Genomic DNA, 26,426 nt, shown 5'->3' with positions numbered 1-26,426 from the left:
CAGGGTTGGATCAGTGGAAGTTCCTATGTAAAGTATATGTAATTCTATCCCTCCCCTCATACCCCCACCTTGTTCTATGGTATGCTGTTGTGCCTTTTGTAATATACAGTAGAATAAATAAAATAGAGAGAAGGCAATGGTCCCACAAATGTCACTAGTGTACCTTTTAGGAACATTACGTGCTCTCTTTGCCATCTCCAGGATGCAAACCAAGCCGTGCATTTTTAAACTATTGTTAAGATCAAGGATGTGGTTATGAGAAGACTTACAATTTATAGGATACTTAAGCATTAAGGATTGAGGCACAGAACATTTCCTGGGGATTAACGACTGACTGGGTGAGCCTCAGGCCATTAACCCCTGCCTGTCATTAATCTTCAGGAAATGCCCTGCAGTGAGGTCGTTATTGCTGAAACAGAAAAATAATAATAAGAAAGGTCTGTGTATTATTTATTTATATTTTACATAACACGGTTCTATTGGGACTGTAGGAAATGAACATCTTTCTCTTTAGCTGGTCGTACTGCTGGAATTAATGCAGTTCCTGCATCTCACTCTTTTGTGGAAGATTATTGTCAGATTGCAGGAGTGTAAGTGGGGCAGGATTTGGCCCACCGCTTGTATTGCAGTGTTTAATACAATGAATAAGCCCTGCTTCTCTGATATAACTGCTGGCACAATTTAGCCCTATATAAAAACCAGCTCAAAATGCTTGTTTTACAGCAAAGCAATTTATTCACAGTTCTAAGCATCTCACAGCCTTTTTTTAACTCGTTGAATAATCCTTTTAGGTTGCCCATAAAGCAGGTGAAATGCTTCTGCTGCAGTCCTAAGGCAGAACACAGGCTGCATAAATAGCATCTAAATTACTAGGAATACAAAATACACATACAGTAATACATACCTACAAAGGCAAATTCATACTGACAGGACTGCAGTGTGTGCTTATCAGCAGCAAAACATCTCGGGGAAAAAAAAAGTGTCTTTATATTGAAATTTGGTATATATTTCTCTCTATATAAACACTTAAATACTATTTTTTGCATGTTCTAAAGCCCAGATGCAGGCTCCTTTTTAATGAGCCTGCCTGCTTAAACATTTATTAGCTTAGAGATGTATAGTTTTCATAAAGCTGGCTGATTCTTTTTGCAGAATATCTTTGCAAAAAAAAAAAGCTTTTTTTTTTTTTTTTTTTGTGTACATGGCCTCAGTCCTTGCAACCTCCTAGAGAGTCTGTCAAGGCACAACTTAAAAGCTCGTTCAGGCGACCATGACCCCCTGCTAGCAGATTGTCTGCCTAAAAGGTAAGGGAAAGCTAAAAAAGAAGTAGAAACTTAAAAGTAGCTTCTCAAAGGCTGCATAGATCTTTTTTTTGTTAAACCTAAAGTGTTTAAAAGCTTTAATATTGATGGCCTGTCAACTTTGTCCTGATTCTTTGGCTTTCAGTTAAAAGGTTTTTGTTGTTGTAGCTTATGCAGTTGCTCTGTTGCTATGGAAACGTGACATCAAAATGACGTTTCTCTGTTTAAAAGCTTTTAACTAAATTCCTGCCTGTCAGATGTAGGCCCCATTTTGTGCACTCAAGCTTCAAGCTGTTGCAAAAAGGTTTCATATGTTCTGTTGTCATTCAAATTCTTTATCCACATATGCATGTCTTGCACTACAAAAAACCTAAACTAAAAACTCAATCTATATTAAGTGTCCTCTTTTAAAACCCTTTTAGGTCAGTCAGCAATGGCTGCAGCAGAAATTCCCAGTTACATTGTCTCTTCTCAGACTGAGAAACACAGGAGGGCCAGAAACTGGACTGATGCAGAAATGAGAGGTTTAATGCTGGTTTGGGAAGAATTTTTTGATGAGCTGAAACAAACTAAAAGGAATGCCAAAGTTTATGAGAAAATGGCTAACAAACTCTTTGAAATGACTGGAGAAATTCGCCACGGAGAGGAAATAAAGATAAAAATTACAAATATGACATTCCAGTACAGGTAAGCTTCAGTTAATTCTTTTTATTTTAAGAGATTTTAGCAGGGACGGCGCAGTGATTTTTGCCTTTCAGAAAGAAGTCTCCTAGAGGAAATCTGTCGATAAAAGATTAAAGATTGTTCATATCGCTTTTAAAATTCTCTCTTGCCAATGCTGTTACGTCATTGTTAATTTGTCCCCCCCATTTCATGTCAAACTCTGGGACAACTTTGTTTCTTTAAAATTAGCTGGCATTGTTATGATGCAGAGGGATGGAAATGTATTTAATGGGGAAAAGAGATTTATTTTTTTTTTGCTCTTTGCTGAGGGGACTGATTGTGTTAGCTTGGCAGCCAATTCCTTGCAGCGAAACTCCTGCAGTTTCAAGTGGCCACTGAGGATCGGAATTGCAAGGCAAAGTTAAAAAAAAAAAAAAAAAAAAAAAGAAACTAGAACAGAATAATGTTTGGGGGGGGCTGATGCTCCTCGATTTTGGTCTCATGAGTTGAAGGGTTACACTTCACGGGGCCAAGAATAATTGAATGTCTTATTACTGAGTGACACACATTGCTATAATTATAAGCAGCAGCAGTGAAAGAACTATTATATCTGCAGAGAGAATCAATGTGCACCGTCAATACTGCTCCAAAGGAGTCGGGGGGAGGGCGGAGGTGTCTATGAGGGGATGATAAAGAACAGGCAAGCAGTCAGGAGGGGAAGTTGGCTTCAGAAAATGTGAGGCATTTGTGGATTTGTTGTTTGCAGGGATTTGTTGTTTGCAGGGATAAAAATAATTAGAAATTAACAGAAATATTTTCTTTTTTTTTTTTTTTTTTTAATTCTTATCTCTGTGAAGCACAAAATGCCTCATACTGGAAATTCTGAGTGGTGATTTGAGCTAGGTGCTTGTAATGCAAGAAAATCAAATATGTGACTCTTTTATTTAATCTCTCCTCAAAGCTCATATTAATAATAAAAAAGGTTATTACAGCAGGCAACCATGTTAAAACTGCTCGCTTTTCTGTAAGGCACCCTTACTGTATTTAATGCAGACTGCTCATCAAATAGAAAACTAGGGAAAATCCTGTAAACCCCTTAACTTTGAATGTCCTTCTACATTTCTATGATCCACAAGCATAATGTTTTACATCATTTGCCATAATATTAAACCTGCTGTTTTGTGGCAAATGCTAACGTCTCCAAAATGTTTTACCAACCCTGCTGTAATCCCTACAGTTTTCTTCACCCAGACTGGAGATGAAAAAGCTGGAAGTAAGATAAAATTTTGTCCAGCATCACCCAGCAATTCACACTCGGATGCAGATTTAGGAGTCGGGAGTTGCTGGCTACCAGGCTTTTGCTTAGTCTGCTAAATCTGCAGTCCTCCCTGCTGGGAATTGCATCTCGCGGCACTGAGATTTTACAGGTGTCTGTAGCAGCAACACTGTACGATAGTTAAGTGCCGTAATTGCCAAGTGGAATAGGTTATTTCTGTCAGCCTTTGTTCTAAATTTACAGTGTTGTCATCAATCAGAGAGTCTCATTTTTTTTCTAATTAATGTTTTTACTTTAAAGTTGCACTGGGGGGAGGGAGGAAATAAAATCACTCGCATACATGCACTGTGTGTGTGTGTGAGAAACCGCACTTTCAAGAAATATCCTTCTATTTCTGTGAACTTCTAAGATTGCTTCTGTTGCATGTTGTCAATCTGCTTTTCTATTTTGCAGTGCATGGCAGCTCCCTGCTTATTGATTGAGATGCTAATTTAGGAGAGTTAAAAACTGCCTTGTGCTGTCACAGAGCTGTTTCATTTTGTGCTCTGGAATATAAAATGCATCTTCTTATTGTTTGCTCACACGCCTGTGTGCTTTGCTGTCAAGGTAAGGTGGTATGGAGAACAGGGACAAGCAGAAGCTGTTACTCACAATTTCTAGTTTTCTGGGTACTTTTTGGTGGTGTGTGAGGATAGGGAAGGTTGTGGTGAAACTGTAAATGACGTGAGTGGCCACTGACTGCTGGCTTTGCTGTGAGGCAGCTGAGTTTTCACCTACATTTGGGTGCCTGCAGGACACTTGAGGAAGATGCTTTACATCAGTGTATTTCTGAGCATCATTGCTGCACTGTGGCACAAACTGGAGAAGAAGATCCTGAGAGTGGGAAAATGCTCTATTTTGGGACAATACTTTGTAATGACTACACTGGGTTAGTGTAACTCTAACACTAGAGTGTGACATGGGAGAACAAAGCACCAGTACCAGGACTGGGGGTGGGGGGGTGTTCTGCACCTAGGAGCTCATTTCTTCCCCTACTTCAGGATCCTGTACTTCTTTAGGCAACTCTGAACAGTGCTGCAGAGGTGGAGTGGCCTCTACGCTTCCTTTAACAGTCAGAAATAAACTGCATTAAAATAATTACTCAGATCATATTATTTAGCTATGTGTTACAATTTCATAAAGGAACATAAAACCCCTGTCCTACAAATTACTACACATATGCATATGGATGAATACATATATGTGTATTTTTTTTCCATAAAAAGAAAACGCAATACTTGACTATTTCTACTTGTCTTTTTAACCAAGTTCAGTTTTAAAAGTGCTGTCACTCCTGTGTCTTATCCTGGGACATTTGTTGAAACAGATATTGATGATCTGAAACATATAAGGTTCTGAAATAGAAAGCAGTGAACATGTTTATAATGGTGCTCTCCAGTTTGAGGATCCCATGGCATCCTAAGAGGCAGTTCAGTAAATATTATTTTCTTTATTCTGCTTAGTGCAAGCCATTCATTATGAGTAGGAGGTGCCCAAGTCAGACAAACATATGTGCAAGTAGGGAAGGAGTGTTTCTTGGCCAATAATTATCACAGTTGCTGCAGCAAGAGCAGCCTATATGGGTGTGTACAGTGGCAGGGGGCTCAGAAGGGGCTCCCACCCCAGGTATTCGCCCTGGTTCTGGGTGTGTTTGGATCCCATGCTGGATCTTGTGCTGCCAGGTAAAGTTACTTCAGGTGTAGCTCAGTGTGCATGAGCATCTCTCACATAAGCAGTTTTAGGGTGATCATATTCCGTTCCTCCATATCTGAGATGAAAATATTATTCAGGTGTTAAAATGCCAAAAAGAAATCTATTTTATCTCATTATTTCCTCCTCCTTGAATTCTTGTGTTTATTTCTGCCTGCCCTATATTTCAACAAGGTGACAAGAGAATGAAAAGATGTTCAGAGAACAGTTAGGCTGGGGTGTGGAAAGCTTTCTTTATTAAGAGAGGTGGAAAAGTTTGTGAATGCTAAAGGAGCTTTAGAGGGGCATAAAAATATGCACAGTTTTTCAGACTGTAAAGCAGATTTTTTTTTTTCATTATACAAGAAGTTATTCATAAGAATTGCAAGGCAGAAATTGTAAAACTAGTTAAAGTCATATAAAACTAGTCATATAAAACTAGTTAAAGTCATATGGCACTACATAATAAGCATGTGGAACTCATTGCCACTGAAAATCATTGACACCAAGAGAGCAGCAGGTTGTTTTAGTATTATTACTATTTTTACTAAAGATTAGATTTATTAAATAAAAAAACAGATGTTGTTTGTCTTCCAATTAGGTAGAGTTATGAAAAACAGTGGGTTTCAGGATATTACTGGCTGTTGATGGAAAAATAATCATGTGTTTTTATGGGTGAATGTGCTCTCAAAATCTGTCTGTCAAAGTAATTCCTGAAGTATTCAGCACTGACCTTTGTCAGGAGAGAGTGAGATGATGGACTGATCTGGCAGTGGTTCCTGTGTTCCTCTGCACTACTACTGTAGTCTGAGTGCATTTGGAGGAAACTAATCAGGGAAAAATAAACCATGACCTGACGTAATTCTTACTGGAGTCTCAGTATATTAAGGGACCATTTCACCCACCTTGGAAATTGACTGGGTGGAAAATTCTGCACAGCACCAAAGGTGGAAAGAAAATTCTTTCTTGCAGGTGTATTTAAGTAAAGTTCCGCTTTTAGGGATTGTTGTAAAATCTGAAATATCTGCTGTGGATAGATCAGCCACCAGGTTTTTAATGTTCCACTTCAAAGATACCTGTGTGGTGAGCTGCATGAACCTCCCCATTTATCCATCCTGGAAGAAGGAAGAGCTGAGTCAAGCTTCCTGGAATTCAAAGTCAAGCTTTCAGATGTGCTGGTCATCAAAGGTTTTCCTGAGATTAGGGTGCCAGCTCTTAATGTTTAGCATCCCTTAGAGTATGTGCCCAGTTCTCTGTGTTGTGCAGCCTACTGGGGCTATTAGCTCATGTGATCCTGTAATTATTCCTTAAAAGAAAGCACTGTCCTGTCACTGCTAATGTGCTGATCCCACTGTGCCACAGTGCTCTGTGACTGCTGTTATAATATTGCCACTGACACAATACACACTGGCTTATAAAAAGGAAGCAGGGTTTGCACAGATTGCACAGTGGTCCACAGTTTTGACTGATTCCTTCTGATGTTTAAAAATAAGAACTGTGTGAATGCAAATTTATTATTTTCAAAAACATCGCCCTCCGCAAAGCCTAGAAAACAGGATGCAGCTGTTGCTCTTTGATTTGAATTGCAGTCAATTAATGTTAATGATTGGTAAATTTGAATCAGTCTTATGATTTGAATGAAAGAGCAGTCTAATTTCTTATTTTCATGTGTACATGATAGCAATTAAACATTTTTGCTTGTGTAATCCATTGCTATACTCTGACATTATGCAACTGGGAAATTTGACCTCTGTTACAGCAAATGATAAAATATGAGTGCAGCCAAATTACTGCAAAAAGTTGAATTTGAATATTTTACTATCTTTCCCTTTAATTTCAATAATTTATGGCAGATGCACAACTTAGTATTGTACTTTCATCATCCTTCTTTTCCTCACCATTGATTGGTTCATAAATAGTTGCTATTTATTATTTATTTTGAAATATTTTCCTAGAAACCCCAGGAGATGGATCTTGTATCCATTCCTTAAGGCAAGTAGTAATATCAAATGCTGCAATAATAATAAAAAAGCAATGCTGCTTTAAGCAAAGTCTAAAAAAAAATGAAGAAAGTTATAGATTGCTTGCTTTTTGCTGACTAAATAATGATGATTTAAAAAAAACAAACCTCTTTAGAACATAATACTGTGATAGTTTTCTTTTAGAAGGTGGATTAATAGGCACAGTGAATAAAGTCTGAAAAAAGGTCAATGGCAGAACAAATGACTCAAGAGTTGTCTCAGTCTATTCAGTGGAGCATTTTGGCAGTGGGATCTCAAAGTCAATTAATTTATTCACCTGTCTGGAATAAGACAAGCAATCACCTTTCAAATTAACTGGGTTGGCATGCTTTGGGTAGTTGTCCACCGGAAATCTGACTTTGATCCCTGAGTTTTTGGAGAGAGTTCTCAGTTGCCTCTGCTCTCAGCTGGATTTTAATAGAGCCTCATGAAACAGCAACAGGTCTAGAAAAACTCAGTGTGAATTTACTTTGCAAGCTTTGCTGACTTTCTTGCTTACCTCTGTTTCTTACCTCATGTTTCCTGCCTGGCTTGCTCACTCAGGCAGTGATGTGCCCAATTTCAAAATTCTAATGTTTGGCTCATCTTGCTCTCTCATTTCTGGACTATTGCATTCCAGGCTTCGTATGGTCCTGTTTCTTTTTAAATCCTCATGTTTCATTAAAACAAACAAAACCCCAACTCTGTCTCTTGGAAGCAACTAAGATTGCTGTGATGAATTACACTAATGACTGAGGGCAGTAAATTAATCTCTGCTTTAGACTCCAGTTTTTCCAGGGTTGCATGTACCTCAATGCAGACAGAAGCTCTCAGCTGTCTCACGAGGTTTTCTGGACTCCTGCTAGGTGTGGAAAAAAATATTTAAAAGTCAGTAAATCCTGGAACTTGATATTGGAACAAAGCTAGCTATTTGGTTTGTTTTTACCAGAAAGATAAACCATCAACACTATTGCACTGAATGGTCTCCCTATTTACCTCCACCTGCAGCATTTCTACTTCTCTTCCAAAGGACTGACACTCCCTTTCTCCTTATCTTCTCATCTCTTCCCCTCTTACATCCTTTTTTTTTGTGTGTTTGAGCCAGACTCCATTCAGGTAGATGTTTGCTGCTGGTGCTGCTTTTAAGCTAACACACTCCTCTTGTCTACATCCTCGGAGTGATCCCTTTTATTTAGCTCAGAGCTATGGTAAGCAGTCAGAAGTAGAATTAGTATCCATTCGATACATTGAGAGCCAGAGAAATACCTGCATTTATATAACTGCAACTCTACAGCTCTGTGAGCAGACAATAAACACCAGCTCTTCCTCCCAAATTGTCATAGTTCTGTAGAAAAAGGGGATCTGGGTACACAGCTGAGCTCAAACAACAACAAAAAGGCACCAACTTACTCAGGCAAAATATGTACTCCTGGAAAATCTCCATTGAATCATAGAATGGTTCAGTTTGGAAGGGACTATTAAAGACCATCTCTTTCCAACCCCCTCCCATGGGCAGGGACACCTTCACTAAACCAGATTGCTCAAAGCCCCATCCAAACTGGCCTTGGACACTGCCAGGATGCAGCATCCATCCCAGGGAAATTGGTTTCAGTGGCTCACCACTCTTATTAAAAATTTCTTCCTTACATCTAGTCTGAATCTACAATAAGGTCTTCCCAAAGCCTTCTTTTCTCCAGGCTGAGCAATCCTGACTGTCTCAGCTTGTCTCTGTGGCAGAGCTGCTCCAGCCCTCTGAGTATTTTTGAAGCCCTCGAGGTGGGGTCTCAGGAGAGCAGAGGGGCAGAATCCCCTCCCTCAACCTGCTGGCCATGCTGCTTTTGCTGCAGCCCAGAATAATGGCTGGCTTTGTGGGCTACAAGCACACTGACAGCTCATGTCCAGCCTCTCATTGCCCAGCACCCCAACTCCTTCCCTGTAGGACTGCCCTCCATCTCCCATCCCCCAGACTGTAGTTACACCTCTGTTGCCCCAAGAATCACCACAGGGGTGGGTTATTTAATGATAGTCGATGCAAGTAATGAGCTTGAGGATACTTGGTATCTTTATTTCAGCCTTCGCTGCCCAGCTGTCTCAGGCAGGTGTGCCTGCATCAATGTTATCAGAAATACCAGCAGTAGAAAAGGACTGAGTCAGGAGTCGTCTCTGTAAGTTTGTGAAGACTGAGGGAGGTCTCTAGGGACCGGGAAAAGACTGTTGGATCTTCAGAAAGGCAGGAACAGGAATTAAGAGTTCTTCCCTTCAACTCTCAGAAGATCATTGAGCAAGAAGTTTTGGAAGCAATTTCCAGTCACGTAAAGGAGAAAGTGGTGACTGGGAATAGCCAGAATGGATTTACCAGCACTGAATCACATCTGACTGACCTGCTTGCTTTATTTTTTAAAACTAGATCTATGGATGAGGGTGGAGCAAAATATTGTCTAGCTTGGCAGTACAAACCCTTTCGACACAGTCTCCAAGAACATCCTTGTATCCAAGCTGGGATGTTACACTGCAGATGGAAGGACTAGGAGCTGGCTAGAAAACTGTCTGGATCTCTGGGCACACAGTGGTTGTTAATGGTTTGTATTCTGCCTAGAGGCTCATTCCCAGTGGAGAACTGCAGGTGTTTTGTACTGGGACATGCCCTGTTGACTATCAACAATCCAAAGGTGAAGGTGGAGTGCATGTCCACTATTTTGCAGATGATACCAAGCTGGGGGCTGCAGTCTGCACCTACGAGGGCAGGACTGCCATCAGACAGACCTAGACAGGTTTGAGAAATGGGCTGACAGGGTCCCCATCAACTTCAACAAGGACAAATGTAAAATCCTCCTCGTGGGATGGCCAAATGCCAGAACAGGCAGGCGACAGCCTGGTTGGGCAGTAGCTCTGCTGATGGGGACTCGGGGCTCCTAACATTAGGCTGAACACAAGCCTGTTCCAGAGCAGTCAGCAATCAGCTCTAAGTTTGTCCTTCCCTTTTTGACACAAAGGCTCAAACCATGACCCATGAAACTTCTGAATGCAGCTGCTGGGCTGGGCAGTGGCTGGCTGAGATGTGGTCACCCCTGGCTTTTGCTCTCTCACCCATGGGGATGACTGACCACGGTGAGTGCATTGCATAATTGAAATTCAGTTTTAAACCCCATAGCTTGAACACATTGAGGGTTTCAACACAGGCAAACAAATGTGGCATGTAGTCTTGCTACTAGCTTATAGTGGTATAATTGATAAGTTTTTCATGCAAATAGCGTCAACAATTGAACTAAAAATAATCAATATTAATTGATGGTTGTTGTCAAGCCTGTGTTTAGCTATTTTCTGTCTGTGCTGGATGGATATGCATGTATTTGTAGACTGTGCTCGATATTCTCTGACTATGAAATCACAGCAGTAGGTTGTGAAATATGTATGAAATTAAAATTTTGAATGCATAGAGGGCATAGAAGTATGGATGGCTGTGAGGCTTTGCTTTGCAGGACTATGATGTGCATTTCTAAATAGCTGGAAAAGCTCATCAGACCTTGCAAGGACATGGAAAAAAGAATCCTTAAATGGCTTTAAAATCTAAGCAAATCTTACTGCCTTCCTTTCTCACTAGTGGATTTCCCCTTACTCTAGGCTGACAGTGCTTTAAAAGGAAGAACTTCAAGTTCTCACTTTTAAGTTTGGCACCATTTTTTTCATGTTTACATGTTATTTAATTCCACCGCTTGCAGGACTGGTGTGGGCAGGATGGATTCTGAGAAGGAAAAACCTGAAAGGCGTCAAGAAAAAGAGGGTGGGCCAGGTGTCCAGGAACAGTTTTCATCTTTTATTTTTTTTTTTTTTTCCCTGCAAATGCAAACCTCTAGCTTTGAGAATCAGATTTGGTTCAGCTTTTTGTTAATCTGAATTAAATCTGGTTTATGAAAATGGGGCATTTGTCATTGGTCTTGCCTTTCCTGTTGTGTTCCCTTCCTGCATTTTGATTTAGAGTAACAAGATCCAAACTGGGAGAGGCAAATGAAGAGAAAGTTTGGGTCTCTGGAATTTCTTTGAGATATACTACATCTATATACCTAAGTTTTACATTTCTCAGTAAAATAAAATAAAATAACACTGGGATAGCAGTGAACTTGTCTGAGGATTGAATAATAAATCTCATAATAAGATACATGTGAAAGACAAGGTGATGGTGGATGGTCCACTGTAATGTAATGTTTTTGTGCATGTTGTTTCTAATGCATTATTAAATGTTTTAGGTTTGGGGTTTTCTTCCTTTTTTTTTTTTTTTTTTTTTTTGTATATTAATGAAACTGTACTTTTGCCTACCCTGATCTTTATTCTGTAACAGATGAACAGATGTCTGTATCTCATGGTTGTTACAAGGATATTTGCCAAGGCATTTCAGAGCTTTTAGGCAATATTAGAAAAAGGATATGCATTATATTTATAGCCACTTGTATTCATTATAGAAAATAAATAATCATTCTTCAAAGCATGGAAGCACAGGGTTGCCCTCAGTTTAGTAAAGGCTGTGGTGTGTTGCCTAGTCCAGTTGTCAGGGACTGCTGTCACGTTGATTAGTTGGATATTCTTTAAAGGGAAGAAAATTATTCAACCACACACAGTCCTGTTTCCATTAGAAGTTGTAATGTTCTCTATTTGTATTGAATTTCATTTGGGGTTTACATGCAACCTTTTATAATAGGTCAAACCTAGGAAAAGAACCTGAAAGGCTTCACTGGAAGTTAAAGAAGAAAAGTGTCTAATTTCAATCTCATTAAAAGCATTCAGTTTGACTCCTAAATGTGACCAGAACAAATGTTTTGAAATAGATCTGTATGAAGAGTACTTTTTTGTAGGAAAACAAGCTTTAATGTTGTGTGCCTTTTCTTACAGGAAATTAAAATGCATGACTGACAGTGAAACTGTGGCACCTGACTGGCCTTACTACAAAACCATTGATAGGATCTTATCCAAAGTGACAGACCACAGCGATGTGAAAATGCATGAAAGTCAGCAGCCAGGTCCTTCTACATCACAGACAGAGGCCTCACTCTCTCCATCAGCTAAGTCTACACCTCTGTTTTTGCCATATAACCAGTTTACATATGAAGGAAGGGAAGAATGCTTTGAAGATGAACATTCAGAGAGCTCATCAAGCTTGCTTTCTTACAAGCTGAGGTAGCATCTATTTTCCCCTCTTTTTAGTATTTTGTAGAATGAACCAAATTTGCTGTGTAAAGGGAACACCCTCACACATTTTCCTCTAACAGCTCTTGTATTTTTTCTGTAAATCACAAATGAGATCTGTTCCCCAATCTCAACCACTTTGCTGAATTAGGGCATTTTCTTTATTCCTTTATGAAAGACTGGAAGGGAGTAGGAGAACTGGGCAAAAAGTTGTATATTATTGCCAAAACTCAGCATGCATGTCACGGCTCACATCAGGGAGAGTGTTCATAAAAGGAGTACAGGCATGTTCAAGAGAGTCCTGCGGTGCAATCAGAGATATAACATACTGCTTAGATGATTTTTGGCTTGCTCTAGTTTTGCTTTTGATATGAGTATGAAATTTTTCTGGCTTCAGTTATTATTAAAATAGTGAAAGGATGCAAAATAAGTATTTCTGTGGACACAGAAAAGCTGCTTATGCAGTTTGAAAGTACATTGAAACATTTTAAATACAATTGAGAATGTAATTTTTTTCAAAGTAAATGCTAGTTTGAAATGCAAACATGACTCCTTCTTTTTTTTTTAATTTTTTTTTTTTTTTATATGATTGGAGCTCCCTGGAATGCAGCATTTTAACAAAAGGCAGGGTTGTACTCTTGATACAAATTTTAGACTTTACTGGTCTCATTTTTCATCCAGAGTAGTGTGAAATAAGAGTTGATTACAGTTTTCTGGCAGTAAAAACGTTGATCCTAGAGATCCTTATCGTAGGTCTGCGAGGCTTTAACTGTAACAGTAAAATTACCTGTCAGTCATGCAACTGTAAAGATGTGCTGGAAGAAGAACCAACTGAGCAAGTTTGAATTATTGTTTCTAGACCTACTCTTGGATGAATAAAACTAAGGTAAATTCATTCAATCATTCAAGCAAATAGTCCTTGAATAGCTGATTATTTTTTAAAACTTTTTATTTTTTTGGCAATGAATATTTATTAGAGTGCACAACTTTTGAACTATAGCAACCTTTTTGTTCACAAGCAACAATTTTTTTTATCCTAGTTCATTGTAAGTAGTTGATATTCCTGATACACAAACTCACTTAACTTTAGGGTTTGCAAATTCCACAATCACATTTCAGATGCAATAACTTTATTCCCAATGGGATTTACAATAAAATTATTTAATATTTAATTAGGTCATATTTCCACAAGCATTGTGGAGCTTATTCACGTGACTACTTGATAACATCAGGCTTTTTTAAAATGCTGGATGTTAAGTTTTTCAGCTTAGGGCTAACTCCAGGACGACACGGATTTTGTACCGTAAGAGAGGAAGGAGCTCACCACACCAGGTTTCACTACAGAACATAGACAGCCCTCACAGAGATCAAGTTAATCAACCCCAAACCCACATCTGTTGTGCCCACAGTTTGCAGGTGGACCTCCACTCTCGTGTAGGTGCTTTCATTTACAGCTAAAATGGACTTAAATCACTCACTAAATTATAAGCTCTGGAAAATTTAGGTTATGATGCATTTTAGCCAGCTTCAGGTTCACTGGTTTGTTTATTTTTTTTTTTAACTTTATCCAAGGCAATAACCTAACCTGTTCTAGTAAAAAGTGTTTTAACATTGTTTGGCTAAATTTAGAAACTGCAGCTCATTTAAATCTAGCCTCTAGTGGCACAGGCTGGCTTTCACCTGGCTGCAGGGGCAGGTAATGCCACTCACCCCTTGTAATGCTACTCTTGCCTGCTTGGAGTGGCTGTTCTGGATGGCTCAGGAGGGTCTGGGGGCTGGAGGGAATGGCAGGGCAGCTCTCAAGATGGTAGGACCTCCATAACTTAGGAATTCAGCCATGCTCTCACAGTCTCCACTATAAAAGAATTTTGTGCAATAGAATATTGTGAATATCATTTAACAGCAAGATAACTACACAGACACAAGTTAAAATACAGTTCTCCTGTTTTAAAAAAATGGAGAAGTTGAGTAGCAGATACCACATGAGAGATCAGTGTAATATTACAGGTGAGCATTGCGATTGGATTAAAAATAAGAAACCACTTGTAATAATGGGACATGTATCTGGAAGGAGAAAAAGTGTTATTCCAATAGTCATAGGGGGTTTGAAAAGCTTGTCCAGCTTTGACCTGTTTAATTTAGGCTGATGAATGAGAGCAGAGCAGGGAACCCTTTCTTGGCCAGAAGAAAATACAGTGCTTGCTAATGATGCCACATGGGTTAAAATCACTTAGAGCTGCCATGGTAAGACCAGGAAGTCAATTCTTTTAGAGTTACTAATGGAAAATTATGAACTGAAGGAAGCAGTTTTCAGCTTAAGCAATTAGTGTGTCATCTTGTATTTGAAAAACACTCTGAAATAGCCAACGAGAGAGAATAGAATTAGCATAAAAAATTTGGGTCCATCTTGGCTATTTAATCAATGCCCTTGCCTCTGAACACTAGACAATTGATCCAACGGATTCAAAAAAGGAACTAAAGACAATTCTGGGAGTTGAAATCAAAAGAATGCTTTAGGTCCTCAAGTTCCCTATTTTTCTACCTTATGGCTATGCAAAACAATTACTTTGAAACACATTTTGAAAAATACACACTCATACCTATATGTAAAATACAGATGTATTTTGCAGCTGTATATTTTTCAGCTTACATTATAGATTTTTTTCGTCAGTAGTAAAAATCATAATGTTATGGCAACAATTGATTGGGAAAAAATACTTTCGAACAGTAGATCTTTCTAAATAACTTAAACTTCTGAAAACTTTCCTGTTATTCCTTTAAACTCTCCAACGCAGCTTTAGAGTGTCAGCTTTGTGTTTTCTCAGTATCTTTGAACATAGCAAGAGGTTACTTGGCTATATAAATTATAGCTTAAAAAAAAATCAGTTGAATGTTTAGCTTTCATGATAGTGAAAAATGTCAAGTTTTATACTTCAGTCAGTACATACATATTGTCAGGCTAAAAATAGTTGAAACTGGTTTTCTTTGCATTCTGTTTGAAAAACTTTGAGGCTGGCTTCTTACAAAACCCAAATTTTGCTTGTTAGTGATAATACAATTAATGTGAGATAAAATTAATTTTAATTTTTGTTTCAAGTGTGTAGATGAGGAAAACATTTGGAATCCCTTTAAAGGGGCGCCTGCTATTTGCTTAGTATTGTTCTAACACTGCTCTAAGACTGTAATGCAATACAAAACATCTGACAATAATAGAATTATTCTATTATGGTCATAAAATATAATGCAATGTGGTGGAGTCTTGTTCTGCAGCTTAAATTTTTAAAATCCAAATTCCTGACACCACTATAAATGACTTTTTATCTAATTAAAAACAGTGGGTTTTCACCCTGTGGATTAATTTATGGTCTTTGCTTTCCTAGTAAAATAATGACAGAACATAATTATACAGGCTGTGAATGTAGTTCAGACTTCATATGTTCTGCCATTTCTATTGTATTGAAAATGGGGGTGAAAGAGTTACTTTCATAGACTAAAGGACCATAATAAAACCACTGTGTTACCTAGTCTGACTTCTTGTTAGATACCATTTGAATTTGGTCATTCTGATGTGGAGCTTGGAAATATTATCCTTCCTTCAGCATGGCACTTCTGCACTCAGGAGCCCTCTGTCTCTGCTGCCCTCCACTTCTTTGTTTCTATTATTTGACTCCGGGAGATATTAAATGTCTGGTCTAGACCTGATAAATTCAGAAGATGGAGAATTCACTCTTCCCTTCTTTCTAGTGATAAGCAAACCATTGTTTAAACCAATCCCTTGTTTTTAATGTGAATTTAGTGAATGAAACTTTCAGATGCTACTTCTACTTACTTTTCTTTTCAGTATATTGGAGAACCTTTCAGTATTTTTTGCTTTCTGGCAAGATGGTTGTGCCATGATCGTACTGTCTTTAGTATTTTTTTAATTTTTAAATGTAGATTAATGAATTTGGTGCAGAAGGTTTACACTAGAAGAAAAAGTAAGAATTTGCAACATGAATTAGCCATGATATGGATTAAAAGAAGTGCATTAAAACTTGTTGATGATGCTAATTTGGGAAACATCTTTGGCAAAGACTTTACTATTTCTAAAATTATGCTACAGCTATTTAAATCTGAATGGGCATCATCTACAAAGAAGTTTGAGCTTTAGGCTATGTGCATTATGTAGTACATCTTAACTCATTATGCAGACTTGTTATCCTAGCAAGGTGCTTTGCCCAGCCTTCCAGCCATTTTTGTGGTTCTTTTCTGTGCTTCAAGACTGAGTCTCATTAATTCCTGAATGCATTTGAATGATTGAATGAGCCTAGTTTATCAGAAGATCCAGGTTGCCTCATCCTCAGTCTTTATGCTCTGAAGATCTTTATATAATCTCTAATATTAATATTGTTTATGTCCAGATCATTGTTAATTTTTTAAATAAAGACATGGATTATGGAGGTCTGCTCGGATTTGTATGTAGCTAAAAAAACCCAAACCAGTGAGAAACAGCTTTTGGGTATTAAAAGCCATAAATTCCAAGAAATGATGGTGCTGGAGACCTGTTTGCCATGAAGTAATCAGGAATGAGGAAGTGTTGTTAGGGTTTTGTGAAGATAATACATTTTCATAAACAGAGAATTCTTTGTATTCAACCCCTGCTTCATTAATTATTCACACATGTCCCCGAAACAAGCCGTATTGGATGAGTGTAAGCAATCAATCAAGGAACTTTTAATTGAACAATGAATTAAATTGTTATTAGGTAGGCAGACAGCAAATACATTTGAGACTTGCCTAATACGTTGCCTGATTGTATCTGGAGGTTTTGCTTTGTTCCCCCTCATGTCCATTACACACAGTCATTTCTGCTCAGTCTCCTAGGTGAGATGGAATAATTTCTTTCCCTTGGTTTGCTTCCTTGGAACCCTGTCTGTCTGTTTTAGAGCATAGCAGGGAAATAGCTTTGTGAGGTTCTGTTTGGAATACGGTCCCAATGCCAGATCTCTTCCACACTTCATTCACGTGGTCAGAGGAATACCTGTGCCAATCTCTTGTGGGCTCTCTGCTGTAGGCACTGGAAGCCCAGCAGAAATGTACTGGCAGTTTGTGCAGAGGTCCTTACTTCCCTAGACCCCTTTTTCCTGAGATTATCCTCAAAATGTACCTTCAGACACTAAACTTGGCAAAGAGGGAGGTGCTTCTTCAGCAGCTTTTTGGATGCTGTCAGGATCTGCTGCACCCCAGCTGTCACAGAGGCGTTGGCTGCAGATGAATGCAACACGGAGAATGGGCAACAGGAACTGATTGCAATCGTCAGTTATTGCTTATTTTTCTGCCTGTACATTGGCAAAGTAGACATGCTCCTAGCTGGAACTGTTTGAGGATACTGATGCTGCTTGGGTTACTTGGTGCTGAACACATATTCCTATCTCTGCTTTCCTCTTGAATTTGTTATAAAAAACTATTGACAGAGAGGGGTTTCTGACATGCTGCCCATGACATCTAGAACTTCTCAAGAAAGATGGCTCAGTATGTGAGGAAACACTTCAGTATTCAAATAACTCATCACTGGGGGCATCACTGGACATTTTACATTGTTTCATGTTGCAAGTGCTCTTTGCTCTTAAATTAGATTCTTTAGAGACTTCTTTTGTAGGGCCCTTCTCAAGAGCTCCCATTTGGCAGCTACTCTGCAAGAGGAGAGGTTTGTAAGTGCCAATTCCTTACTGTGAACTTGTGAGTGACCATAGAACCCTTTCACTATCAGTCAGTGGAGAGAAAAAGAGAATGGCACCGTTACCAGAGCTAGGACTTTCTGAACATTTCTGAAATAACTATTTCTTTTCAATGAAGGCTAATTACCAAGTTGTGCTTGTTATTGTAAACAAATGTAGAAAGTACTTGGGAGACCTTGAAGAATCCTTGTGTCATTGCTTTTGGGGGCACTTCTCTGTGCTGAAACACAGTTCTGAGCTAGTACTCTTCAGTGAGTACATTTTTAGTTATTAGCACAGTGCAGATACTGCTGGCACAGTAAAAATTTGCTGTTCTTTTCTCTCTGGATCTGCACAAGGCACTTACTGTCTTAGATCTATGGTTTCATGACTTACAGTTCTTTGATGGATTTAACTGAAAAACAGGTAAAATCCTTTACAGACTCTAGGAAAATCCTTCAAATATTCTTTTCTCTTAAAAATAAGGCTTATTTTTAGATCTTTCAGTCTAGTTCACTCCATCTTGGTTTTTTATGGGTTTTTGTTGTTGTTGTCTCAGTTGAAATTAAAACCCAAATGGTGGCTACTGTTGGCAAGAAAGACACACAATACTCAGTGCATCTCAGTACCATTGACAAGTCTCAGATTTTCTCTCTTATTCCTTATTAAGGACCATTCTCATCAGTGCTTACCTTGGCAACACACAAGCCCTCTTGTGGAGTGAATTTGTACTGGTTGCAAGAAAAGAGGTCTTACCACAGCTACTTTCTAATACTGTATAGGGAAGAGAACAGAGATTAGTCAAGCTTCCAACATTTATATCCTCTGTGAAGACAAGTTTAAATTCAAAAGGTGACTTTGGCTAAAATAATATTACCACTTCAGAAAGTTTCTTGCTCTGCCTACCAGAAAGCACACAGTCTTTGTGAATGTGACTACGGTGATGGGAGCCTTGGAATAACAGATGAAGTGTTGTCTTACATTGCTGTAGATCTTTTCCATGTGCTTGACCTCTTTGAGAACTGCATTTGAAGTAATTCTGGCCCTTAGAGACAAACAGAATTTAGTGTTGGCCAAGAACCATTCTTAGAAGATTGTGAGAGTGTGATAATTCCAGTGATCAGGAGTAAGCTTGACCCACAGTTTAAGCAGATTCACGGTTTGAGCAGAGCAGCATGTATTTATTTTATTCACATTTGTTTGGTGCCACAAATATGCTATATAGAACCTGCAAAGTTGAGTTTATTGTATACCTTCCAAAGTAGATAGCATCTCACCCTTTTTGGGTCACTGCACTCTTAAATGTCAAGGGGCTTGTGTCTTTTTCATATATTTGCATTAAGCCTTTCAGGTGCTAAGGATTGTTTATCTCTCCTGCTGACAGATCTGAATGTCACAGTTGCTGCTCCACAAAGCCTGTCAAGTAGGATAAGAACATGAATCAAATTATGATACAAATCTGCCACAGCTGAGTGACCTCACCCCCACTACCTTTCTGCACATTAATAAAAACACATTCCTCAAGAGTTTAAGTTATCCTTATTCAAGGATGTCTTAAAATCTGCAGCATGTTGACATGGCATACTAGTCACAGCTGTACTATCTCATTATTGCATTTCACCTAGAAATGATACTGCTTTTGGCAGAACACAACTTAGATTGCTGTTTGTGTCAAGGGACTTCAAGACACACCATCAGATTTCTTTGATGTTGGGGGACTCCAGTCTGGAGTTACAAAAACTGTAAATGAAGACATGGTCTCTCACTTTAAGTTAGGAAAGGAGTTATCCAGCTCTAACTGCAGGTTCCTCAGATGTGTAGTACACTTACACATATGCCTTCTACTTGCCTTTCTTCCTCTTCACATTTTAGCATGATTCCTTAGGCTGCAGGTTAAAGAGACACAGATCTCTGTGTGTGGTCTCACTTGTATGCCACATGGGCTGGTTTTGCCTGTGTTGCTTTGTCACCCCAAGTTAGAACAGCCATGTGACCTTTACACCTTCAGAGCACTGTCTTTATTACCATGTTTATCTCTCTTCCAAAACAGAAACTCAGCATGATAAAACATAGAGGAAACTCTTAAAATATTCCCCAAATTCCAAAGGGCAGTTCTGCATATTTCAGATGAGGCTGTGCATTGCCCTTCTCTGGACATGCTCCAGCCCCTCAATGTTTTTCTTATCATGAGGGGCCCAAGAATGGACACTGGATTGGAGGTGAGGCTTCACTAGTGCTGAGTGCAGGGGGACAATCACTGTCTTGGTCCTGCTGGCCACATTATTGCTGGCCCAGGCCAGGTGCCACTGGCCTTCTTGGCCACCTGGGCCACACCTGGCTCATACTCAGCCACTGTCAACCAGAACCCCCAGGTATTTTTCTGTTTTTTCAGGCTTTTATGTAATTTGTAATGTTTTGTGGTGGAATATGAAAAAACGAGTGTTCAGTGACACTGCTGTGTCTTGGCACAAGAGCAAATTCTGAGACTCGTATTCTGGAATGGGCCCAGCCTTACTGATGCAATGCTTTAAAAAACAAGCTGTAAGATACCACCACATGTAGCCATGCAACACTTTCTCTAGATTGGGATGGTTATTGCAACTTTAAAATTAGAGTTTCAATAGCCAGATAAGCCAAATGTCTCTCCCAGTACAGTGTATAAATTCGATGTGTAAGGCATGTCAAGATTTAAGAAAAAAATATAGCCTGGTATTCTGCAGGGAAAATTCTTATTAAAAACAATGAGATATAAAACTTCCTTCCTTCCTTCCTTCCTTCCTTCCTTCCTTCCTTCCTTCCTTCCTTCCTTCCTTCCTTCCTTCCTTCCTTCCTTCCTTCCTTCCTTCCTTCCTTCCTTCCTTCCTTCCTTCCTTCCTTCCTTCCTTCCTTCCTTCCTTCCTTCCTTCCTTCCTTCCTTCCTTCCTTCCTTCCTTCCTTCCTTCCTTCCTTCCTTCCTTCCTTCCTTCCTTCCTTCCTTCCTTCCTTCCTTCCTTCCTTCCTTCCTTCCTTCCTTCCTTCCTTCCTTCCTTCCTTCCTTCCTTCCTTCCTTCCTTCCTTCCTTCCTTCCTTCCTTCCTTCCTTCCTTCCTTCCTTCCTTCCTTCCTTCCTTCCTTCCTCCCTCCCTCCCTCCCTCCCTCCCTCCCTCCCTCCCTCCCTCCCTCCCTCCCTCCCTCCCTCCCTCCCTCCCTCCCTCCCTCCCTCCCTCCCTCCCTCCCTCCCTCCCTCCCTCCCTCCCTCCCTCCCTCCCTCCCTCCCTCCCTTCCCTCCCTTCCCTCCCTTCCCTCCCTTCCCTCCCTTCCCTCCTTTTCTTTCTCTGTAACACTATGCAATAATACATTAAATACTTAAGTTTTGGCACAAACTTGAGAGGGAATTTATTGGAGAATACAGGGGTTTAAAATATGACTAGGATGTAGCTTGGACAAGAATATGCTATCGAATTTTGGGTTTCTGTCTTTTTATAAATATGAGTTTAATTTCTAACAAATATTCACATTTCAGAGCTGAAGAAAGACCAGTTAAGAAAAGAAAAATGCAAAACTGCAGTTTCCAAAAGAAGAAGCTAAAATTAATGGAAGCCATGTTGGAAGAACAAAAGAAGTTGAGTAGAGCTATGGAAGAAACCTGTAGGGAAGTTCGCAGGATCCTGGATCAGCAGAACATCATTCAAGTTCAAAGCTTACAGTTACAGGAGAGAATGATGAATCTACTGGAGAAAATGATCTCCAAGTCTAATGTGTAGTTTCCTTTGTGAATGCCTCTGAGATTACTATTGCTATTATAGATAAACATTTATTGCACACCATATGTGTGTCTGTTGCCCTATTCCCACATTTTCCATGGAAATTAAAACCCTAGTGTAATCCTAGTTCAGCAAAGAAAACATAATGCAGGGCGAGAGCTATCCAGTATGATAAAATTAGTGCAATATATACCTAAGTTGAATTATTTTTATACAGAAAGGTTAAGGGATAAATAGCTCGGGGAACTGAAGTACTATTTATGCCTAAGTCAGGTATTGTTTTGCAAACAGTGGTGTTGTATATTGCTTCACATCAAGGACTGCAGCATAATCTGTTTTAGGAGAATGAAATAATGCATTTCTAAACATGGTTATTGCACCTTGACTTCGCTGATGATTTAACCCTGTTTTGAAACATATGCCTGATTGTATAAGTGACCTATGGTTCTTGTGAAGAGCTAGTTGGGACCATGAGATACATAATTTTAAACTCCATGCCTGATATGAATAGTACTCTAAAGTATGAGGGTAAAAATAGTCTATTAAAATACATTTTTTGATATAAAAAGAAATCCCCCAAACCACCTTACTATATACTGAATACTAAAATGTATAGAAAATACTTGAAGTTGCTTTTGATATTAAACGTTTAATTTTTTTCATTATTAACTGGAATCTTGACTTGACAAACAACCAGCAATGAAAACTTTCATTTATTCTCTATCACAAAAGAAAAGTATTGTACCGTGTGTATATACATATATATAATGTCTATCAAATGAAATAAAGAAAAAGTAGAAACTTACTTCTTATTGCTGGGCAGATAGTATGCTTTGGGACAGCAAAGGATACTGGGAATGATAACCACAGTGAGAGCTTCACAGGTACTGATTGCACGGTAAAGATGCGCTGTGCTGATGCCCAGATGGACAGGGATGCACCACACGAGGGAGCCGCAGGCACGGAGCATTGTACCCAGGGAAAGGAGATGGAGCACCAGCTGCCGTTTGGCTCCTCCATGAAAGGTGACATTGAAGTAATCTTCCATTTAAATTCGACAATTGGCCGGCAGAATTTCCTATATGCCTTTTCCTTTTGTGTTCTCCTTAAAAAAAACATATTTCTGCCTGTTTTACTGTATAGGCAAGAGCAAAGGTTGGATTCCAGTATAGAAACTAAAGAATTAATACAAGGAACTCAGGCCATTTTTCATTCTTGCTATTGAATAATGTCCCCTCTTGAAACTTTGTTTTTGAAGGTGTTTGCGTTCTCCTATATAATTTAAAATGTTGTTGCCTATGTACAGGTGAGCTAAAATATTTTGAATTCCTGACACAACAAATTAATTTCTAATTATGCTTGCTGAACAGGATAAAGGTTATACTCAGCAAGCAAATTAATATGTGGAAATATTTCCTAGAGGATCCTCCAGGTATGAAGATTAAGAATTATTAAGTAGCTAAATGTGGCCCATTCCTATAGAGTTTAATTAATGATAACAGGATAAGGCAAAGGTAGTAGAAGACTGAACTCGGAGAAAATGGTGGTTGCTGAAATTTAAACAAAGTAACTGTCCCTCACCCCACCTTTACTACAGTGATTGCATGATTGGAAAAATGCCAAGTTTCTTTTCTGATTCTGCCAAGAGTTTTACACAGTTCAAATGTAGATCTATCACAGATTCAGGTAGACTACATGTTCGGTGCTTACTGACACTTTAACCTGTTTACAGCAAGATATAAAGAAATTCTCCCCTGACACCACAGGAATGAATAGTATTTACTGTTACTATCTACTTGAATAATATAGCAACCAAATCCAATTAATGAGCAATAACAATGGCAGCACAGCTGAACCTTGTACTGTAGAGTAGGTAGCCCCCCTCCTTCCATGTCATTACAGCTCCAGATCTGTAGGAACATAAGAATGAAGAAAATCTTATTCCTTGCCTGCTACCACAAGGAACCATGTCATATAATCCCTTTTGTAAATGTGTGGACCTGTATCTTAAAATGAGTTAGGTGTGTTGTCTCCAAAATTATATAAAGAGCTGCATTACAGACAGATAAATGCAGTTTATTAGATTGCTTCTAGGATTATTCATGATTAATTTATACCAATTTCTTGTATCAACACTGATTTTGCTGCTTTATGTAGCATTTACTCTTGAGAGCCAGAGGTCATGCCCCATGCAACCCTTTTTCTGATGGATAATACTCTTTTATAAGGTAGGATTTTGATTACTGTTTTTGCTTTTTTTGTTCTTTTGAGTTCATCCATTCTAAAGGTGAGTGACCAGAATGATACACGTCATTCCAGATGATACTCCAAACATTCTCTTACACAACTGCTTTAAAGGAAATAGTGTTTTCTGGTAGTTGTGACTTTTTTTTTCTATGTAACATCACTTTTAGTAGTTACATTTAGAAGTTCAATTTTAAATAATCATCTCTTTAACTAAAGGCTTTATTCTTATCCATGCAGATTACCTGTGTTCTAGCCCTATTTTTGGCTAGAGAGTGAACACAGAAAAGCTGTAGACAAATATTACAAGTTTCATGTATGAGAGAGCTTTTCTAATGGTTTTTGGCAACAAATTGAAATTTCCCCATGGTTTATTTTTGCTGCTGTTTCTTTTGTTCCTGTAAAGACTGAACGTTTACTTGAAAAAATAGGTTGAGTGGTTTTTTTTTGTGGGGATTTCTTTTTTTGTTTAAGGTATTCACAGCCTTTTAATCTGTATGGGGCAGTTAGCTGCAAGTACAGATAGTTGAATGTTTGTGATATTCAGACGAATTATAACTTGAAAGGCCTGCCTAGAACTAAAATTCTTGGGAGAATTCCTGGCTTTGCAAAACAGATACTACTTTTGTGTCTGTATGAGTAGGGAGCTGAGTATAAGTATTCAAGGGGAGCACATGAGGGGTTACCCAAGTAACATTTTAACTATGACATTAAAGGAACTCCCTCATGGCTTCTGGAAGTGTGATCAACAAAGAAGCTGTAGCATAGGAAAACAAATTTCTTATTTTCAGGGCAGTAACGGGGTCAACTCCATTTGATATCACTTCCACCAAATGAAGTGCTTGTATTACATATACACACGCAGATGGTGCAAATGGAAAAATTAAATAGTGGAGGAAATACACTGCCTGGAGGCAGGTGACTTTGTAATTGATGTAACTTTGTAAGTCATGTGACACTAAAGGAAAAAGAACCTGAGGAGGCAGATGAGGAAATGACACTGAGAAATATGCAAGCAATTGAGAAGCAGATTTTGATGGAAGATGGGGAAAAAATATGTTGGACAAAGGGGCAATGTAAATGCCTCCAAAAAAAAACCCCAGTAATGACAGGGCTGAGGGAACACAACACTTTAGAAAGTGGGAATGAAAGAAAAAACATAGAACTGAAGGGGAAAACTTTGAGTATGAAAAACTAATGCTAGTAAAATTCTGTATATTTTGAGCAGAGAGCCCCTACAGATTACTTAAACAAGTTACGAACAGTGTAGAGCAAGGAGTGACAGTTTTTTCCCACCAGAGAAAAATAAGGCTCTGAACAAACATTTGGAATCAAGGATATTTTTCACAGAGGAGAGAGGTTATGAAATTTGTAGGAGGATCCTGTTATAATTAAGCAGCATTTTCTCATGCTGGTATTAACAATTTGCTGGGTAAAAATGTTTGTAAATGTTTTTTTCTTTTTACTCCTTGATTTCAAGTTGGAGAAGCATTTTAAGACTTCAGCTTATTTCAGGCCCTGACAAGTTTAACAGTTATCCACCAGACCAGGAGATATATTTGTGGATGGGGAATGTCTTTTATCATATTCTCCATAAACTGCTCTCTTGAAAATCACAAAACCAGAACAAAAACACATACACAGGATTTCATTTTTTTTCCCCCAGACTTAGCCTGCCCAATTCTGTGTAGGCAAATACTTTACAACTCTGTAGACTTACCCTAAGTTGACAGCCTGGTTCTGTGAACAGTTTCCTGTTCCAAAGTCAATGGGACAACCCAAATGAATAAATATATTGAAATCTTTATGTATATGTTTGCAAGATCAGTTCCTATGCTGATAATGTAATATGAAAGACAAATTTAAAAAAGAAATTTAGGAACATTTGGTGGTGTTATGTCAGCAAGTAAATACTAACCATCTGGTCTCTAGATTGCTAATCTATTTCCCCTGATTTTATGGTAGCAAGCTTCCTGTGTCTGCAAGCTTGAGACTACATCATTAAACTTTTGTGTTGATCTTTTTTAGTGTTTTAACAGAAACATTTGGAATACTTTGCCATTTTGGGTGTGAAATTTTCTTCCTATGCATATTTTTTTCTGGCTGGAAATTTTTCATTCTGTTACAACTTATTTTAAGGTGTTTATTGAACCACATTTCTAATAAGGATGAATAATTTCATCCTTATTAGAAATTATTAGAATCCTTATTAGAATTTCATCTGCTCTATAAAAAGCAGACCAGTCATCCACAGTGAATGACATCCAGTTATGTAGGGCTGACTAATTACTACCTGTAATTAGGTTATAAGATCTCAGTTTGATCTGACTATCACATAGTACCAGGTTGAAGGGACCCTGGTCCAGCCTTTCTTGGCTTTCTTTGCTGCAGCAGCAGCACCCTGGTCACTCATACTGAGCTTGCTGTCTACCAGGACCCTCAGGTCCCTTGCCACAGAGCTGGTCCCCAGCCAGACAGATCCCCACCTGTGCTGCACTCCTAGATTGTATTTTCTCAGGTGCAAATTCTTGTCCTTGTGGAACTTCATAAAGTTCTTGGCAGCCCACTCTTCCAGCCTATCCAGGTCTTCCTCCAGGG

The 26,426-nt window shown here is 38.8% G+C and overlaps 1 protein-coding gene across 1 annotated transcript; it reads left to right on the top strand.

Annotated features, from left to right (window-relative positions):
• Positions 1-1,581: 1,581 nt before the first annotated feature.
• Positions 1,582-22,384, top strand: MSANTD1 (Myb/SANT DNA binding domain containing 1). Its single transcript, XM_058838418.1, has 3 exons — positions 1,582-1,988; positions 11,853-12,137; positions 21,344-22,384. The coding sequence occupies exons 1-3, from the start codon at positions 1,735-1,737 to the stop codon at positions 21,582-21,584; spliced, it is 780 nt and encodes a 259-aa protein (XP_058694401.1). The 5' UTR covers positions 1,582-1,734; the 3' UTR covers positions 21,585-22,384.
• The last annotated feature ends 4,042 nt before the right edge of the window (positions 22,385-26,426 follow it).

Source organism: Poecile atricapillus, chromosome 4, assembly GCF_030490865.1.
Source record: "Poecile atricapillus isolate bPoeAtr1 chromosome 4, bPoeAtr1.hap1, whole genome shotgun sequence".
Classification (NCBI taxonomy): domain Eukaryota; kingdom Metazoa; phylum Chordata; class Aves; order Passeriformes; family Paridae; genus Poecile; species Poecile atricapillus.
Note: the sequence above shows the minus strand (reverse complement) of the source record. Positions and strands in the feature narration are given on the sequence as shown.

Bases quoted from the DNA above. Each gene is read 5' to 3' on its own strand.
- MSANTD1 (XM_058838418.1), top strand. From the start codon at position 1,735: ATGGCTGCAGCAGAAATTCCCAGTTACATTGTCTCTTCTCAGACTGAG. The intron at 1,989-11,852 runs GTAAGCTTCAGT...CTTTTCTTACAG, and splicing joins AATATGACATTCCAGTACAG to GAAATTAAAATGCATGACTG. The intron at 12,138-21,343 runs GTAGCATCTATT...TTCACATTTCAG, and splicing joins TTGCTTTCTTACAAGCTGAG to AGCTGAAGAAAGACCAGTTA.